The 20,238-nt window shown below is 37.0% G+C and overlaps 1 protein-coding gene and 1 pseudogene across 1 annotated transcript in view; both read right to left on the reverse strand.

The window, feature by feature from the left end:
- Nucleotides 1-3,055: 3,055 nt before the first annotated feature.
- PPA1 (inorganic pyrophosphatase 1) overlaps nucleotides 3,056-20,238 on the reverse strand; it is a 42,585-nt gene continuing 25,402 nt past the window's right edge. The window contains exons 7-11 of the mRNA XM_090279458.1: nucleotides 8,561-8,688; nucleotides 8,221-8,306; nucleotides 5,415-5,484; nucleotides 4,357-4,399; nucleotides 3,056-3,399 (exon numbers count right to left, since the gene is read on the reverse strand). Of these exons, the coding sequence (XP_090135584.1) occupies nucleotides 3,368-3,399; nucleotides 4,357-4,399; nucleotides 5,415-5,484; nucleotides 8,221-8,306; nucleotides 8,561-8,688 (359 nt within the window). The 3' untranslated portion in view covers nucleotides 3,056-3,367. The remainder of the gene's footprint in view (nucleotides 3,400-4,356; nucleotides 4,400-5,414; nucleotides 5,485-8,220; nucleotides 8,307-8,560; nucleotides 8,689-20,238) is intronic.
- LOC150010225 (insulin-like growth factor 2 mRNA-binding protein 3 pseudogene) lies at nucleotides 16,444-17,730 on the reverse strand (annotated as a pseudogene).

The following is a 20,238-nucleotide window of genomic DNA, read 5'->3' on the forward strand; positions in this document are numbered from 1 at the left end:
CTTAGCAAAGAAGTAGTAGTCATATGAAAGAACCAAATGGAAATAATAGAACTGAAAAAAACAGTATCAGAAATGAAAAACTCGCTAGGTAGTTTCAGTGTTAGAGTGGAGATGACATACAATACTCAGTGAATGAGGACAAAACAAAAGAATTCGCCCAGCCTAAAGAACAGAAAATAGACTGGGGAAAGTGTGTGTGCGGGGGACCCAAAGCCCACAGACCTGTGGGACAATAACAAAAGACCCAGCATTCATATCATCAGTCTCAGAAGAGAGGAGAATGGGGCCGGAGCTAAGAGTATTTGAAAAGACATGGCTGAAAAAAGTCCTCACATTTGGTGAAAGACACAAGCTTACACACCCAAGAAGCTGAGCAAACTCCAAACAGGATCAAGTGCTAACCTAGCAATTATTATCTTAAATGTAAATGGTTTGAATCAGCAATTTCCAACCGATGTGCCACAAGAATTTTAAAAATGTTAATACCCAACTATTTAGTCAGGGGCACTGAACTCTTTTCCCTTAGATGGCCAAATAAAAAAATGACAACAGCCAACACAATAGCTGACCAATGTGAATGAATCAAAATTATACCTAATTTTTTTTGTCAGATTGGCAAAAACATGTCTTTTTTTTTCGTGTGCCACAAAATTTTAATGTGTGCAATTAAAAGACAAATTAGAAAAGTGGATTTAAAAATACAACTCAACTACATGCTACTTATAAGAAATTCACTTCAGCTCTAGCTGGTATGGCTCAGTGGATTGAGCGCCAGCCTGCAAACCAAGGGGTCACCAGTCCGATTCCCAGTCAGGGCACATGCCTGGGTTATGGGCCAGGTACCCAGTTAGGGGTGCATGAGAGTCAACCACACATTGATGTTCCTGTTCCTCTGTTTCTCCCTCCCTTCCCCCTCTTTAAAAATAAATAAAATCTTTAAAAAAAAAAAAAAGGAAATCTTACCGTAAAAATAAAAAAATTTCACTTCAAATTCAACAACGTATCTAGGTTGAAAGTAAAAGAATAGAAAAAGACATACCTTGTAAATTAATTTAAAAAGTGGTTATATTAATATCGAATACTACAGAGCAAAGAACATTACTAGACACAAAGAGGAACAACACATAACAATATAAGGGTCAATCCACCCGGAAGACAGAAAGATACAAAATGTATATACACCAAACAAAAGAGCCTCAAAATACATGGAAAAAACCTCCAATAGAGCTGAAAAGTGAAATAGATAAATCCAGACATAATTGGGGACTCCAACACCTTTCTTTCAGCAAATGATAAAATAAAAATATAGAAGGATACATAAGATGTGAACACTACCAATCAATAGCAGTTAGCTAACATAAACATAATACTCCACCCATTACCACCAAAATACACATTTTTTTTCTACACATCTATGGAAAATCCCCAAGTCAGACCACACTCTGGGCCGTAAAACAATCTTAATAATATAAAAAGTACTGAAATCATACAGAGCATGTTATCTGACCATAATAGAATCAAACTAGAAATCACTGACAGAAACACATTAGGAAAAGAAACACATGGCTAAAATTGATCTATAGGTTTAATGCCATGTCTATCAAAATCTCAGGAATATTTCTTAGAGGCATAGACAATAGACATAGGAAAAAATTATTAAAAAATTTAAATGAAAAGGCACAGGGCCACCCTGACCGATGTGGCTCAGTTGGTTGGGTGTCATCCTGCAAAACAAAAGGTCGCAGGTTTGATTCCCGGTCAGGGCACATACTGGGTTGTGGGCCAGGTACCCGATTGGGGGCTTGTGACAGGCAACCAATTGATTTTTCTCTCCCTCTCTTTCTCCTTTCCTTCCCCCCTCTCTAAAAATAAATAAAATTTCTTTTAAAAATGAAAAATAAAAAGAAAAGGAAGGCACAGGACCTTGACTAGTTAAACGATTTGATAAAAAACATAGTGGGAGAAGTACTTGATCTGGTAGTAAGGCTTACCATATAGCTGCAGTAATCCAGTGGTACTGACAGAGGGACAGACACATGGATCAGTAGAACAGAACAGAGGGCCCAGAAATAAACCAATACAATTGATACTTAACAAAAAGCATAAAATCAACTCAATGAAGAATAACCTTGCAACAAATGGTGCTGAAGCAATTGGACATCATCCATGGAGGAAAAAATGAACCTCACACCTTATACAAAAATAAACTCAAAATGATCACAGACTTAAATGTAAAATGTAAAACTATAAAGTTTTTAGAGAAAAACACAGAAGAGAACCAGCATCTTGTAGGATGCAGTAACCTACATAGGTGATTGACTTGTAGAGAACAATGTATCATTCAAATGAGTACAAGTAAAACTGGGAAATCTGAATAAGATCAATGGATTGTATAAAAGCTCATGTCCTTGCTGTGATATTATACTATAGTTTAACAAAATCTTACCTTTGGGAGAAAGTGGGCAAGGTGTAAAGAGAATCTCTATTTTTTACAGCTGCCTGTGATACAATGATCTCATTACAAATTTAAAAAAAATTTTGAATGCTTAATATATTACATGAATAACATCCTTCACTTTTACAAATGAAGGGAACTGAAGTTGGATGGTTGGTAATTGACCTAAGATTACAGAGCTAATAAGTAGATGGGCTAAGATTAAAAATTCAAGTCTGTATAGGTCCACACTCCAAGCTATTCTGGCTGATAACTCAGAAAATAATGTAAATGACTTAAGTGTTCAACTAGTTGCTTAGAGAAGTAAAAAAAGTAACTATACAATTTCAAGAGGTGAGCAAGTTTGTGTTTTCTGCTGATATGATAAAAATTAAAAAGCTTTTGCTTTACAGTGGGATACTAAGAATTAGGTAAGAGCCCAGTATCAAGACTATTGTAAAAATAAGAAATTTCACTCTCAGATTCCTAAATATAAAGTCAGACTTATTCTATTAATTATAAAATTAAATCGTAAGATCATTGATAGAAAACAAACACCAACAGCACCCACACCAGCTTGGTAATGTCTAGTTTCAGATTAAAATAAAAATACAAGCCAAGTTTCAGCAAAATAATTTTATTTCCTAACACATAGTAAACATATACGTACATTCAATACCTTGCACATTTATCACAAATGACTTCCAAATTCCAATAACTGCTTTGATATTTAAGCATGTACTAAAAGTTAGTCAAAATATGAAAAATGCTTTTATATGAATAACACACTAAATATATTGGATTGGTCACAGAAGAATTTGCTTTGCTAGATTAGTTCAATAACTTTAAAGCTTTGAAAAGCCACTACTTTTGCATCTAATACTTCCAGATGAATAGGATGCAGCAATATCCTCTTGTATTCAAGAAATTTCCTTAGTTTTTCTGGTGATGGAACCACTTATCCACTATATTCAGAGAGAAGAAAACCAAATTAGAATCCTCGTTAAGAATCCAAATACACCCAACATACAGTATTCCCTCACGTATCGCGGGTATTACGTTCTAGACCCCCCCGCAATAGGTGAAAATCTGCGAAGTAGGAACCTTACATTTATTTTAGTATTTATATATATTTTAAGGCTTTATAGACCCTTCCCACACACTTATAAACCGTTCCCAGTCCCTTATTAACCTTTCCCACTCCTTTATTAACTTTTTCCACACTTTTATAAACACTACTTATGTTCTTAAACATATTCTACACTCTTAAACCTACATAACTTTAACAACATACGTATACAGTACCACGAAATCCCGCGATATAGCAAAAAATCTGTGATAAATAATTAAATATATTTTTTAAAAATCCCACGATACAGTGAGGCCACGATAAGTGAACCACGATATAGAGAGGGACTATTGTATAACAAAGAATAAAATACTTGCTTTAATGTGTCCTATTATGGATGACCTTAAAACAAACTTCCATACATGCAAAGTTTCACTATGGCAAAAACAGGTAATTTATCACAATGTTTTGTTTTGTGCTTCCTTACTCTTGGAACTAATCATATAAACCTGTGATTCTCACCAAAAGAAACTTACACAGCAAATTCTAAATCTATACGGCCAGATGGGTACCCAGAGCCCAACCTTCTCCAATGTCCGTGAAGCATCTACCCAGAACCTAGAGAACAGCGGAGCGTGGTCTGGGAATGGGCTGACTGGGGTTGGCGCCAAAGGTGATGTGTACAGCTATCTTTCTTCCCACATACAGAATGGAAACCCTCAAATGTTTCTTTCCCTCTTCCTTCTATCTCTGTATCGATATAGTATGAATATGGTACGTATTATCTATAGATATAATATTCTCACACACACAAAAAATGTTTAATGTAATCTTAGAAGACTATTGAACTTACCATCTGTTGGTATTGTGCAGGCAGAGTCACACGGTGGTGGTGACTAAAATAAATTATTAAAATATATTAGTCTAATCCTATTTTTTAAAAAGCTAAGAAAGTATACTGACACAAACATTAAAATGAATCTGAACAGAAGATGACTATCCTAATTTTTAGGTTCTAAAAATAATAATTCACAGGGCCTTGGCCAGATGGCACAGTTGGTTGGAACATGGTCCCGTTGTAGGATCAATTCCTGGTCAGGGCACATGCCTAAGTTGCAGGTTCAATCCCTGGTCAGGGCACATATAGGAGGCAAGAGATCAATGTTTCTCTCTCTCTCAAATCAATAAACATATCCCTGGGTGAGGATTTTTTTAAATAATAAAAATAATAATATATAGGAACAATGCAAGGTTTGCTCTGCTGTTAAGAAATGCTAACAAATTCAAGCTGCTTTTAACAACAATGAGAATAAAAATAAATGTACTTTGAGATAAAGGAAAAAACATTTACACACATATAATGATTTCATATATACTATATATATATATAAAATGTAGGCAGAGTGTTCTCACTGAAAAGTTATGAATGCTACCAATAGCTTTTCTCTTCTAATTTCTCTTATTCATTTCAACTTGGTCGGGATTCATATATAAAGATAAATCTACATGTATTGGCTTCAACATTAAATGATTATTGTTTTTTCTATTCAACTACAAAGCAGTAAAAAGTCAGACCTTGTTTTCTTTTGTTTTTCTTATTTAATATTAAAAATGAGAATAAATTAAGATGGTCTAGTTCAGTATTCTAGTTAATCCAAATCAGAGAAAAATAGTACAAAAAATTATTTATTTGATAGATAATTTACTACCTGATATGAAAGTCTTTTCTAGGATTATGAACCATTCCTGCAACAGTCTGCTTACATGTGTTCATGGTTTGTAATTTTAAGACCTCACATAGTAATGCGTATACAGGAGGTACTCAAATATTTGTTGAAAGAAGTACTTTCAACTTAGCACCACATTTTTTAGCCACCAGGTATGTTGTTTTTCAAGGAAAATTTTACGTACAGAATCCACAAAAGATTTGGCAGCATCAGGATCACACTTGAAGGGGCTCTCAGACACTGTGGTATTCACGCTATTTAGTAAAACAAAAGTAGTCATGAGTTGCAGTAACAAAAACTTCTCTCTTAAGAGTTAAAAAAACAAGTTGAAGATGGTAGACAAGATGAGATTTTTACCTTGTTTCAACTGAGATTCAAGTAAGAACCTCACATTTACTCAAAGTGCAGGATACAAAACCAATATACATAAGTCTGTTGCATTTCTATACATTAAATAACAAACTATCAGAAAGAGAAATTAAGAAAATAATCCCATTTACAACTATATCAAAAAGAATAAAATACCTTGGAATAACTTTAACCAAGAAAGTAAAAGATCTATAGAGTGAAAACTATAAAACATTAATAAAAATTTGAAAAAACTGTAATATTTTCCAAAATATATATTATTTATATAGATTATAAAATAATATAATAATGTCCACTAAAATAAATGGAAATATACTCCATGCTTATGAATTAGAAGAATTAATGTTGTTAAAATGTCCATACTGCCCAAAGCAATATAGACTGAATGCAATCTCTATCAAAATTCCAATGGCATTTTTCACAAAAATAGAACAAATAATCCTAAAATTTGTATGGAACCACAAAAGGCCCCAAATACCCAAAGAAATCTTGAGATAGAAGGACAAAGCTGGAGGCATCACATTCTCTGATTTCAAACTCTATTACAAAGCTATAATAATTAGAACAGTATGGCAATGTCATTAAAACAGACATAAATCAATGGAACCGAATAGAGAGCCCAGAAATAAAACCCACACATATATGGTCAATTAATTTATGACAGAGGGGCCAAGAATATACAATGGGGAAGGGACAGTGTCTTCACTATCTTGTACCATACACAAAAATTAACTCAAAATAGATTCAAGACTTAAATGTAAGACCTGAAACCATAAAACTCCTAGAAGAAAACACAGATGTTAAGCTCCTTGACATTATTAATCTTAGTGATAAGTTTCTGGATCTTACACCCAAAGCAAAGGCAACAAAAGCAAAAATAAACAAATGGGACCACATCAAACTATGAAGCTTCTGCACAGCAAAGGAAATAATCAAAAATTAAAGTCAACCTACGGAATGGGAGAAAATATCTGCAAATCATACTAATATGTGGTTAATATCCAAAATATATAAAGAATTCATACCAATTGAATAGGAAAAAAATCCCAACAACCAATCTGACTCATCAGGGAAATGCAAATCAAAACCACAGTGAGATATCTCACACCTGTTAAAATTACTATTATCAAAAAGACAAGCAATACAAAATGTTGGCAAGGATGTAGAGAAAAGGGAACCCCCGTGCACTGTTGGTGGGAAATGCACACAGCCACTATGGAAAATAGTATGGAGATTCCCCCAAAAACTGAAAATAGAAGTACCATATAATCCAGAATTCCACTTCTGGGTATTTACCCAATGAAAATAAAAACACTAATTCAAAAACATATATGCACCCCCCTGTTCACTGTAGCATTATTTATAATAGCCAAGACATAAAACAACCTAAGTGTCCACTGTTGAATGAAGGGCTAAAGAAAATATACATATACACAATGCAATATTATTCAACTATAAAAAAAAGAATGAAATCTTGCCATTTGCAACAACATGAATGGAACTTGAGGGCATTATGTTAAGTTAAATAAGTCAGACAGGAAAAGATAAATACTATGTGATCTCACTTACACAGCTGACCCTTGAACAACACGAGGCTTAGGGGCACTGACTCCCCCATATAGTCAAAAATCTGCTCCCCCAAAACCTAATAGCCTACTGTTGACCAGAAGCCTTACTAATAACAAAGTTTATTAACAGATATTTTGTATGTTATATGCATTATATACTATATTCTTATAATGAAGTAAGCTAGAGAAAAGAATGTTATTAAATCATAGGAGAAAATAACATTTACAGTACTGTATGTATTTACTAAAAAAAATCCACATGTAAGTGGACCTACGCAGTTCAAACCCATATTGTTCAAGGGTCAATCGTACATATATACTCATTTTGTAATCAGTAATCTTGCTGAATTCTAGGGTTTTCTGGGTATACAAACATATAATCTGCCACAATATGCTCCCCTTTCTCCAACATTCCTAAATCAAAACACATCATCTCTTCATTGACTACTATTGCCAGAAAAATATTAGCTAAGTGATGATAGTGGCCATTCTCTTATAAATCTTTGAATACCCAAGAAGTATACTGTCTGAACATGGGTTGGGGGCCAGACAGACCTGGATACGAGTCCTAACTCTGAAACACTTACTGTGGATGACTTTGGTTAAGTTTAATATGCCTACATCTCTGTTACATGGTTGGTAAACATTTAATGCTCAATAAATAGCAGCTATTATTAGAGGCAGTACATTTTGTGTGCACGGTAGACACTGGTTTAGCTGTGATGCACTTTACAGATTTACATCAGAGAATACTAACCCTGGCACCCAACCTTATTTTACCCATTACATTCTGCCACCCTGATGCTAGACTTTCACAAATACCCTCACAAAACTCTGATCTCACTGTCCTCCTGAAAGTTTTAGTTTTTCCTTGTTCAGAGCATCTTATGGGCACTTTTCAAGTGTATATATACCTTCCCACTTGAGCACTGAATGACAAACTGATGTTCTCTTTTCTAAGTCAAAGGAACAGTACAGTGTGTTATAGTTATTAAAACCTTAGGAGCAAGCTGGTCTGCTTTGTGTGTTAAACATGCAAAGAGTCAATCTTACCAACTGATTCCTTTTCCATCGGTTTTCTTTGTCACTAGTGCTCTCCAAAAGTCATGAGTGCTTTTAATAATATCAATTGCAAAGTCCTATAATTTGAAAAGATATGCATTACAAGTAGAAAAGTATTCTTAGGATAATTTTCCCAAAGCCTGATAACTTTGTCTCTTTTGAATCATTTCCATGGGTCAAAAATGGAAAACATTAAAATGAATAAATCAACATCAAGACTGTCATGTCTTTAGAAAGTTTTTAAATGATCATGTAGTCTTTAAATGTCAACAGGTTGAATTATAAATCTCAATACAAGTAGATCTAAAGCTACAGTTCTGAAAGATATTACCTTATTTTTAAATTCTGCATTGAAAGAAAACTGGTTCTCTGGTTTTCCATCAGGAACCTTGTACCTTCTAAACCAGTCCACAGTAGCCTCTAGGTAGCCAGGTTTCAGCCGCTTGACATCATTAATATCTTAGATGAGAATAAGCAGATAGCAAGATGCATATGTAATTATTTATATGACAAAAATATCAAGTATATACTTACTTTGAAAGAGCTATGGGATGATTATGAAAAAAAGTTTAAGATACTTTTAGAGATAACCACCTTGTTGAGAAGGGGACACATATACACATTAAAAGGAAATCATCTAGTGTCTTAGAATAGCTCCAACATTAAGTAGTGAGAGAACAATCAGTACAATATAACTTCTCTTAGATAAGAAGAGGGAGAAATGATTGGGGCTGTGTAATGAAAGAACAGTTTAGCAAGTGTGGATAATTTCTATGAAGAGAGATATTTAAAAAAGACAGATTGAGGCTATTTTCACAAAATTACACCAAAATTACATACTAAAAGAAAAGAAAAATGGATTACACTGGTAGCCATTGATGCATTACATGTTAAATGTGACTAGACTATTCTAACTACAGTATTGGTATTCTATATCACAATGCTTTAGTTGTGGCCAACAGCAAACTCCTCAGTTTAAAAAATTTTTTAAAGTTTCTGGGTCGACTTCCGGCCAAGATGGAGGCTTAGACGACACGCTAGGTCTCCCTCTACAACTAGAGAGGAATACAACTACTTCAAAACAAAGGATAACTAGAAATTCCAGAAAATAAAACTACACGGAAGCCCAACATATGAAGTTATAAACCAGCGGTGCCATTTGGGCAGGTAAGAGTTAAAGAGGGCAGCGCTGTTTGCGATCGCACCTGGGACAGCTGCGAAAAATCCCGGCTGCAGTCAAGCCCCTGGCGGTGCGCGACCCCAGCGCTGGGGAAAGCAGCCACCGCATCGCCTTGAACAGTGAGGCCCAGGGGGGCGGGAGGACGGATCCCGGTCTCCTAGCTGAATAACTGTGTGAATCCATCTTGGACCCCCGCCCCCAAAGAAAGCACCACAGGGCTGCGAAATAGGTCGCAGACAGGCGCCGGTCGCTGAATTGTGACGCGTACACAGGCACTGCCCCCTACGGCCGGCCCAAGAAAACAAAACACATCTGTCAAAATGAGGCCGACAACTATAGAAATCCCGGTGGCGCAGCTCACCAGGCAACAGATAGAGAACCTGACAGATGAACAGATAAGAAACCTGTCAGAGGCTCAGTTCTGGGCCATTGTTATCAGGTGGCTTACAGAATTCACAAAAGAGCAGGAAAAAGATAAGAAAGAAGCGAAAAACATTCATAACGAAAGGAACAAAACCACATACGAGACAGATGGTGAGGAAAAAAAATCCAGAGTTCATTTCAACAAACTGGAATATGGAGAAGGAACAAGCAGTCAACCAATGCAGAGAGAGGAAATGGGAAGCAACAATGAGAGGATCAGAAACCTCTGGGACAGCTATAAAAGGCCCAACATAAGAATCATTGGTTTGCCAGAGAATGAGGAAGATGAACTAGAACTTGAAAAATTGAGTGAAAATATAATAAAGGAGAACTTCCCAGACTTGGGGAAGGGAATAGACTTGCAGGTCCAGGAAGCAAGGAGAGTTCCCAAGAGACTGGACCCAGGGAGAACCACTCCAAGACACATTATAATCAAAATGTCAAAAATTAAAGATAAAGAGAGAATCTTAAAAGCAGCAAGAGAGAAGAAAAGAATTATGTACAAAGGGGTCCCAATTAGACTATCAGCTGACTTCTCAAGGGAGACCCTACAGGCAAGAAGGGACTGGCAAGAAATATTCAAAGTAATGAAAATCCAAAACCTACAACCACGAATACTCTATCCAGCGAAATTGTCATTCAGAATAGAAGGACAGAGAAAGTGTTTCCAGGACAAAATAAAACTGAAAGAGTTCATTAGATCCAAACCACTGTTATATGAGATGTTAAAGGGACTGGTTTAAAAAACAGAAGCTAGGGAGATGAAACAAAGGCAAACTAAACAGGCAACGAGAGTGGAAAAGGAACTGTGGGTACGGGAAGCATATTGGGGGGAGGTCAACAGGGAGGGGGAGTGGGGAGAGGGAGGGAGATGATATAGGAATTGGGGATCATGGTAGGAGGGAATGGAATAGACGGAGAGAGGTTGGGAGGAACTGTATGCACAACTAATGGACATAATCTAAAAGTGGGGGACAACTGGAGGGAGGGGGGCCACCGGGTGGAGGGGAGCAGAGGGAAGGGAAATTGGCACAAATGTAATATTTTAATCAATAAAACACATTAAATCTGAAAAATAAATAAATAAATAAATAAATAAATAAATAAATAAAAGTTTCTGTACAGCCACCCACAATGGCCAGCATCAGTCAACTTCAAATGACCAAGCTGCCACCCAATGCAAGCAAATAGAAGATACAAGTGCTAAAAAAATTAATTAGGAAAAGTATTTTGGGGGGGAGGCATGTGTTTAACAACAGAAGCTTACTGATATTTGTATAAAATAATTTAGTTTAAGTCCAATTTATAACATAAATAGGCAAAGAATATAATGTAGTTTGTTTCACAGTACCACTGAAAGTATGGAAAGTTTACAAAGTGAACTGGGAATTGTTCAAACAGTGATAAATTTCTTTATTTAAAAAATTTTAATTTATTGATTTGAGACAGAGAGTGGAAGGGAGAGAGTGAGTGAGAATGGCATTGATTTGTTGTTCCACTTATTTATGCATTCATTGGCTGCTTCTTATATGTGCCCTGACTGGATATCGAACCCACAAACTTAGCATATCGGGATGACACTCTAACAAACTGAGCTACCTGGACAAGAACTTATAATTCACAGAAATTTCAAGGAACTTATAATTCACATAAAATGTGTCATCTAATACAGAGCTAACTTAAAAATCCAGAAATCAAAAATTCCAACAAATTTTCCAACCAATTCTATTCTTCAGGCACAGAGTGAGTATCCAATGACTTAATTTAATAATGGCACTAATGGAATTAGCGTGAGATCCCACAAGTTAAAGGGATCAGCCCCAAAAGACTTAGCCCATTTCTGGCAGTTCCCAGGCCACCCCTGCCTCTGAAAAACCACTATACCTCAGGGTATACCTCAGGGTTTCCTACAACTCTCTCCCTCAGATTTCACAATTTGCTAGAATGACTCACAGAGCTGAAGAAAACACTTTAGTTATGTTAACTAGTTTATTATAAAGAATACAACTCAGGATCAGCCAAACTGAAGAGAGGCATAGGCGTGGAGCTTCCATGGCCTCGCGCGGGGTGGTGGTGGTGGTTGGTGTGTGTGTGTGTGTGTGTGTGTTGGGGGGTGGTGGTGGTTGGGTGTGTATGTGTGTGTGTGTGTGTGTGTGTGTGTGTGTGTGTGTGTTGGGGTGGTGGTGGTTGGGGTGTGTGTGTGTGTGTGTGTGTGTGTGTTGGGGGGTGGTGGTGGTTGGGGGTGTGTGTGTGTGTGTGTGTGTGTTGGGGGGGTTTCCCATCCTACCAGCACTTTAATCCTACCAACTCAGAAGGGCTCCAGTTTTTAAAGAGCTCAATATATAGCCTCTCCCCCCAAAGTAGGTGGGTGGGATAGAAAATTCCCACACTCTAATCACGTGGTCTTTCTGCTGACCAGTCCCAGTCAGAGGCTAGCGAGGGGCCCCACCCTAAGTCACCTTATTATCATAAACTCAGGTTTGAAGAAAGGGGCTCATTCTGAACAACCAAAGACACTAATCACTCAGGAAATTCTAAGGGTTTTAGGAATTCTTTGCTAGAACTGGAGACAAAGATCAAATATATTTTTGTATGATACCATAGCAAGAAAAAATGTAAGAGCTGATTAACTCTCTGACTGTGAACCAGACATTGAAAGCTGTGCTGGATCCAAATTAAGGAAACCTGATTACCACACCCAGAAAAAAAGGCAGGGAGAAAGGAACTCCTTTTGTAATGGCCATACAGTGTTCCATTGCCTGGACAGATCGTAATTATTTCCATCTAACTGTTGATGGCTATTTAAACTCTTTACAGGTTTTTGCTACGATAAAAAATGCCCAATGAATATCCTTGTACATATATATTTGTATATATTTATAAGGAATTACATGGACTAGATACTTAGAAGTACAGTTGGTGGGTCAAAGTGATATTGATCATACCACTTTTCTATAAATGTTCTAAAAAAATCAATCTTATTTGGGATATTTGAAAAATATTTCTTGTATAGAACTTGTGCAGAAAGTGGAAGTGGCAGTTCATCTCTTCATATGGTGCTTTTTACTTTACAAAGCCTGTTCACCTATCGTCGCTCATTTGATTACCCTCACAAAATCATGGATTTACAGAAATTATGAATTTAATCAAAGTTAATATATGGCTAATAAGTCAAAGAATCCACATCTTAGCACCTGATCCAATACTCTTTCCAACAAGAAGACAAATCTTTCTTATTTATCTTAACAAGACAAATCTTAACAAGATAAAAAATCCATTCTTGGCACTACATGGTAATGACAGAGTAACAGTGCTATGAGATTTGACACGTCTGCGATTAAGAAAATCCAATGCCTAGGAAAAGAAAGGCCCACTGCCAGAATATTTGAAATCAGGCACAAATTGTACATGTGGCTGTAGGCTAGTTGCTGTAATCTCATTAAGCATCTATAATCTTCAACACTCATCTCTTGTAATGCATGTAAAGATGTTGACTCTTGCATTAAAAATTTCAAATTTTAATTTGGTTACCAGAATTAAGTGCCTTAATCATACCTAAGAATCCAACAGATGAGTTGGACCATACCAGATAAATGACAACGTTGTCCTCTGCAGTTCTGAGGCACAGAAATCATATGATTTCCTGGAGGAGCACTTATATCTTTTACATAAACACAATATTAATTAATGAGTCTGATAAGTTGTTAAGGGTGAATGTGGCCTCAAAGCTCATCAAGGCCCCAGTATACCAGCTGCTTTGCACTGGTTGAGGCTTTGCAGCCTACAAAACATCCTGTTTTCTACCATGGGTATGAAATACAGGACTCACTGGCAAGGGAATATGAAGACTTCTGTCACCAGTCTAAGTTGTTCCATCTTTGGAGAGTTACAGGAGAGAGTACTTTCAAAGACATTAGCACTAAGCATGCTCAGCTTAATGTCTCATGGCAGAACCCCAACAAGACAAAACTTCACAGTCTGGAAACAGTCTCATAGATACAGAAAACAAACAGAGGGCTGCCACATGGGAGGGGGGTTGGAAGGATGGATGAAAAAGATGAAGGTATTAAGAAATACAAATTGGTAGTTACAAAATAGTCATGTGGATGTAAAGTACAGCACAGGGAATATAGTCAATGATATTGTAATAGCTATGTGTGATGTCAGGGGCTACTAGAATTATTGGGGGGATCAACTTTGTAAATTAAATAATTGACAACTATGCTGTACCTGAAACTAATATAAAATAATATTGAATGTCAACTGTAACTGAAAAAATTAAATAAAAACAACAAAACTTCACAACCTTCTGGACAGTGACTTAAAGTGTTCTTCCCAATGACTGATGTGTAGCCATCAGATCTGTAACATCTATGGAATTGTTTTAGAAATTACACCCAAACATACTTGGCTCACACAGCTTTAGGCCTTCTCAATAGCACCTCACATCCTATTACCCATTCTCTAGTTGCCTTTTTTCCCTAATAAACTTAATTTTAGAAGTTTTATTTTTATTTTTTGCATCTAATGATGTCAAACTTTATTCTGCATCAAGGTATTTGGAAAATGAAGCTGTATTCAGGACACATTACAGAAGTGGAACGATCCATATGCAGTGAGTACAAACTCAGTTATGAATTGTTTCCTAGCTATTACCAGATACTCCATTGTTTTCAATCCTTAATTGGAAACAAAATAGGATTTGCCGCACTAAAAGGCTAGAGATGAAATACGGCAGAATTTAAACCAGCAGATATAAATGTAGCACCTATCTGCATTTTTTTAAAACCACCAAATATGAAAAAATCAAATACTGAGGAAGAACACTGGCCTTAAGTACATCTCACCCGAAATCCAACCAAAAAGCCAGTCCATGATTTTTTTAAAGCAATTCATTGTGTCAAAAAAATATATATATATGAATGCTAGATAATTCATTAACAAAAAGAGTACTTTTAGGCTAAAACTACAAAATAAACTGATTGTCTAAAAGCATTTAGGAAAACATTTCATCTTATTTTTAAAATGTCAGAAACGCTAATCTTCAGAAAAACTTAGTCTACAAATATTCATTTTGAAATACAAATGAGCCAAATGATTTTTTTAAAGGATTATTATATATGCCCTTCAGATCAGTGTAATATGACCGTGATCACTTTATGAACATAAGCAGCACAGAAACAATTCCTGGCACTGGAAAGCACCCACACTCACATAACTGTGCATACTGGGCTTTACCATCAAATGACAGAATGGGCGATGAGTTCAGTATCAATGGTTAAATGTTTTATCACAGTCATTCAAATTATATTCCAAAAATTACTTTCTTGTATTTTTGATTTTCAAATAACTAGTTGCAGTAGATACAGAAATACCACTGCATTTTATGTAATATTTTAGATGGCCTTTCATTTTTCTTGATTTATCATTGTTTAAAAATCTTCATAATAGCTTAGTGAAGCTCATGACAGTGTTTGGCACATGGAGCTATAGCCTTTTACTGCCTATAAACATTGTCACACCGTCTGCTTGCCCCACTGGGGCTTTCACAAAAACAGTTCTTTGGGGGTCTACTCAACGCATAGATGAACTGGTCTGAGGTGGATTGCTAAGCTTAAGTGTCTATACAACAAGCTGACAGACACTTGCCAGTTTCAAGTCCACAGGGCTGCACCTCTTCATTGACACACTTTCTTTAGGTAGTGATAGTCAAAGACACAAAGCATTTATGTATTTCATCACGTAATCAAACAAAAAAACTTGAAGTCTCCTGAAGCCATTTAAACTAGCCATTCCAAAACCTCTTGCAAGCACTTTGCTGTTAGTACCATCAAAAAAGTTCCCTACCATAAACAAAAAAATAAATGGTATTGCTGTTCTTGAAATATAGGCACTGTTTCATACCACTGAACATTTATTTGGTTTTCCAACTAATAAGTATATCAAAAGCCTCAAAAAACCTGAAATCACTTTTCCAGCTTTACTGTTACCAGCCAGAAGTAAAATTTTTGTTTTCTGCCTGTTAGTTAATTAAAATATAAGTTTTTTTTAAAGGTTGGACTTTTGTCTTTATAAAGTATATGAAATTTTCAAAAAACTAAAAATTCACTTTCACTGCATTACTGAATACCTGAGGCAGTTGAGTAAAAATGCACATTTAATACCCCTGCCAACACCATTTGGCACTTCCCTTAGGTTCTCCTTAGAATTAGATAAAAATAAAACTGAGAACAATTTTTCTATGCTAATAACTTTAACATTTACATTCTTGCAATAATTCTATTTTTGTCCAATTTTAACTATTGGACATAGGAGCAATCAATTTTTATTTATTTGATGAATTTAGTGAATGCGTCATTAAGCCAGTTTCTAGTATTATGGGAGGGGTATTAAAAAAATTAGTAAATCTGTTACACTGAGAATACAACAAAAGGGAAGTGCAGAGCTCCTCTCTTCCCCTCCCCATCTTTTCAAAGCTGGGTGCTATATATTTCAGAGCATAAACTCTGATAGAGACAGAGGTTCGAAAGTTGCCTGGTCCTCAGAAACAAATGGCTAGGTAAAAACCTGTGCATGTGACTCTGCACATGGGTTCAGCACCTGTCTACTGGTTAAGCAATCTGTCTTTGGCTTGGCATCTGCCTCTGCTGGGCTGTTTCCTGAGCCTTCACCTCTGTCTTGACTGAGGTGGTCAATGCGCAGAGCTTTATGCTGTTGGTGCTGCTTTACCTGAGTCCAAATTTTTCTCTGGACAACCTGGCAAGCCTAGAAATGACCAGTTATTTTGACCACTATTCTCATCAGGCATCTGGTCACGAGCAACAACTTCTGCGCTTGACAGATTCTGGAACTCATTCACTGTTCTGCCTCTTTTTTCAATAACTCTGCCAGCAGCAAAGGATGGCACTCTGCTATGAGCTTCGAGTTACACCTCTTCTTTAGGGCTAACAAAGCCTGCTTCTTTAATGTTTCCATAAATTCTTCCCCGAGCCTTGAACTGGAGGCCCAGTGATAATCGCCAGCCTCACTTTAGCACCTGGTGCTTCAGCTGGAGCAATCTTAATAGAAGCTCCTGCAAAGTGAACTATTGGCCTTGCGGCCCCTGCTTGCTGATAACAGCACACTGACAAATAAGGCTGGGAGGTAAGCAGATGAATGTCTCTTTCTGACTGCCCAAACTTTGGGTAGGGAGGAGTCACAGCTGAACGGGGCCCCAAGGTGGGAGCTGGCATTCCTGAACCATGTGGGAACAGACCCAAGGCATTCAGATTTAGTCCAGGAATTAAACATGCCTGAAAATTCATAGAAGCAATATCATGTTCATAACACTTCCTGATTTTCTTCATTATCTCTTCCTCAGCTTTGGCATGTTTCAACATTGTCTTTAGCTGCAATGGTGCAGATTATACGGCGTAAAATCCTGCAGTGGATATCACGATTTTAGTGTGTGTCTTGTTCAATTTTTTAAGATTTCTTCTTTATCAATAAGATGGCCTAGAGAATTATTTTGGGCTAAAATCTTCAAGGGAATCTTTTCTGTGAATTTCTTTTCTTGAGCTTCCTTACATATAAGCTCCAGAATAGACTTATAAGCCACAGAGGTGCCTTCAAGGGTACAAAAGACAGTAATTCAGCAGCACCTGCATTTTCTTTACAACGAACATCAATTTTAGACTGTTTGGTGATGTTCTGAACGGTGGCACTTTCCTTTCCTATAATGGAGCCTATGAATTGGGGGTAACCAGTAGATGTAAAGTCACAGTTTTTGCTTGGACACTGATCTGGGAGGCTCCTGCCTCAATGTGCCCCTCTGTCCAAACCCGTGGTGGCCTCTGGGCTGCTACAAGGATTTTGCTGGGCAGAGTGCTATTTAAATACCATTCAGATCTGTAGGCCATTTTCAATGTGAAGTTTTCCAATTGGAATCCATTCAATGTCTAAATCTCGTCTCGCTTGGTCCCTACGGGAATAGGTTCCACTTAACAACTACAATTTCCAAGTCAGTGTTCACTTGCTCACAGCTTTGCACTGCTCCATACTGTCCAGTTATCCAGCACCTTGAAGTGAAGCCAAGTCTTCCTGTGTTGTCTTTTATATTTGGAACAGAAAGTACACCACTATCACCAATATTCAGTGCGATCCACTCTTCATTCTAGATACAGGGGACCTCGCACTCTGTGAAGAACTGCTATAATTTTACTCAAAAGAGGTGCAGCTGAATGCAGAAAAGCAACATTCCTTTTGCATTCCTTGAGACCTTGGTAATGAGGAGCTAAGCCTGGTCTGAACCTAACTCAATAATGACCCTTTTGAAAGGGTCCCTGCCCATCTCCACGCCCATCAGAGCTGGGCCAGCCTTCCATGCATCAAATTGCTCCCTCGGCCTGCTCCCATTTGGTCACTGCAAGCCCCAGCACAGTTTTAGATTTACTGAAAAATTACGAAGATACCAGAAAGTTCCTACATACCCTGTACCTAGTTTCCCTTATTAATAGTATCTTATATAAAGATATTTGTCACAATTAATGAATCAACAATGATATATTATTATTGACTCAAGTTTATTTTTTATTCCAGAATCCCGCATTCCATTCTGTCATCATGTCTCCTTAGGCTCCTCTTGGATACGAGTTCTCAAGCTTGTTTTTGAAGACCTTGACTGTTTTGAGGGGTGCTGGGATTTATCTATTGGGATTTGTCTTATTTTTTTCTCAAGATTAGACTAGGGTTAGGGGTTTTTTTGGGAAGGAAGGCCACAGAGCTAAAATGCCACTCAAAACATGTCATTTTAAGTGTTCTTAAGATGACTCATCACTACTGATGTTGACCTCGATAACTGGCTGAGTAGTGTTTGTTAGGTTTCAGCTTGAAGTTATTCTTTCCAGCTCCCCTTCCACACTGGACCACTGAAGGAAGTCACTGTGCACAGCCCATACTTCAGGAATGGAGAGTATGCTCCACCTACTCCAGGACAGAAGTATTTACATAAATTATCTGAAATTCTTCTGCATGGGAGAGTTGTCTATTCTTCCCCATTTGTTTATTTATGCAATCATGTATTTATGTCTGTATGAACTCATGAATATTTATTTTATACTTTGGATTATAATTCAATACTACTTCCTTTTATTGCTCAAATTGTTTCAGCTTGGCTACAGGAAGCACGCTCAACTGCGTGTTCCTTTGTCATCATATATTTTATAAAGCACTTCTTTACTTTCTAGCACTGCAAGAGAGCCCTGACTCATTTTATATATTCCCTGACCCAGCCCTATAACCAGCTATTTCTTCAAGGCACCTTGGTTCATTTTATTGAAAAATGATATAGAAACCAAGATCTGGGTGCTAGGTGAGCCCATTGCTTCTGAAAGGGTCTTTTAGGCTCTCTCAGCTAACAGAACAAAGAAACAGATGTATGTATCCTAATCTAGTACATACACATATCTAAAAATATTTCTGTATGTGTATTCACATGTATCTCTATTAAGTCAAACAGTTCTTACTGATGTCTCCAACTCCAATCCACTACCACATGTACCATTCTAGCTCCCTCCTTTGCTTATCTACATCCTCCCACTCCCACAGGGAGAAACCTTGCTCCCACCATCTATCATCCATTTACTTAATTCTTCAATCTTAGTCGATATATACAGTGGTTTCAGAACTGTTAACCTGTACTCCACTGAGAAATAACTTTACCAACTAGGGTACAGTGCTTAAGGACAGTTCCTTTTGCCTTTACTCTTACCATCTCTGCTTATTTCCAAAATTACCTGGTCAGAACCTTTTCTCCTACCCTTCAGTGAGGTTATTTCACACATTTGTCAGTGTGCATTTCACCCAGGAAATAACTTCATAAATTATCTTTTTAATTTGCATATATTCAGGCTCACTCAATGTTCTGTGTATAAGTTATCTATTCCTATTGCAAATTATCACAAACTTAGTGGTCCCCCAAAAAACCCCACAAAATATTTTTATCTTATAGTTCTGTGGGTCACAAATTCCACATGATCTCATCAGCCTAAAAGCAAGGTGTCTGCAGGCCTGTGTCCTGTGCTTTCTAAAGGCTCTAAGGGACAAAGTGTTTCCTTGTCTTTTCCCATTTTATAGGCTACCCACATTTGGCATGTCTGCCCCACTTCCCCAATCCAACATCTTTAAAGCCAGCAATGTTGCCTTTCTCTGACCCTTCTTCTGCTATCACGTCTCCCTCTGTCCACAGCTGGAAAGGTTCTCATGTGATTAGACTGGGCCCATCTGGATAATCCAGGATACCCTCCCCATCTCAAGGTCCTAACCTTAATATTAAAGTCCATCTACCATGTAAAGAGAATATTCACAGGTTCTGGGGATTATGGGTTAGACCTCTTTGAAAGGGGAGACAGTATTTTGACACTATAAAA

The sequence above is a fragment of the Furipterus horrens genome, unplaced genomic scaffold (genome assembly GCF_987537825.1).
Source record: "Furipterus horrens unplaced genomic scaffold, mFurHor1.1.pri manual_scaffold_5, whole genome shotgun sequence".
NCBI lineage: Eukaryota > Metazoa > Chordata > Mammalia > Chiroptera > Furipteridae > Furipterus > Furipterus horrens.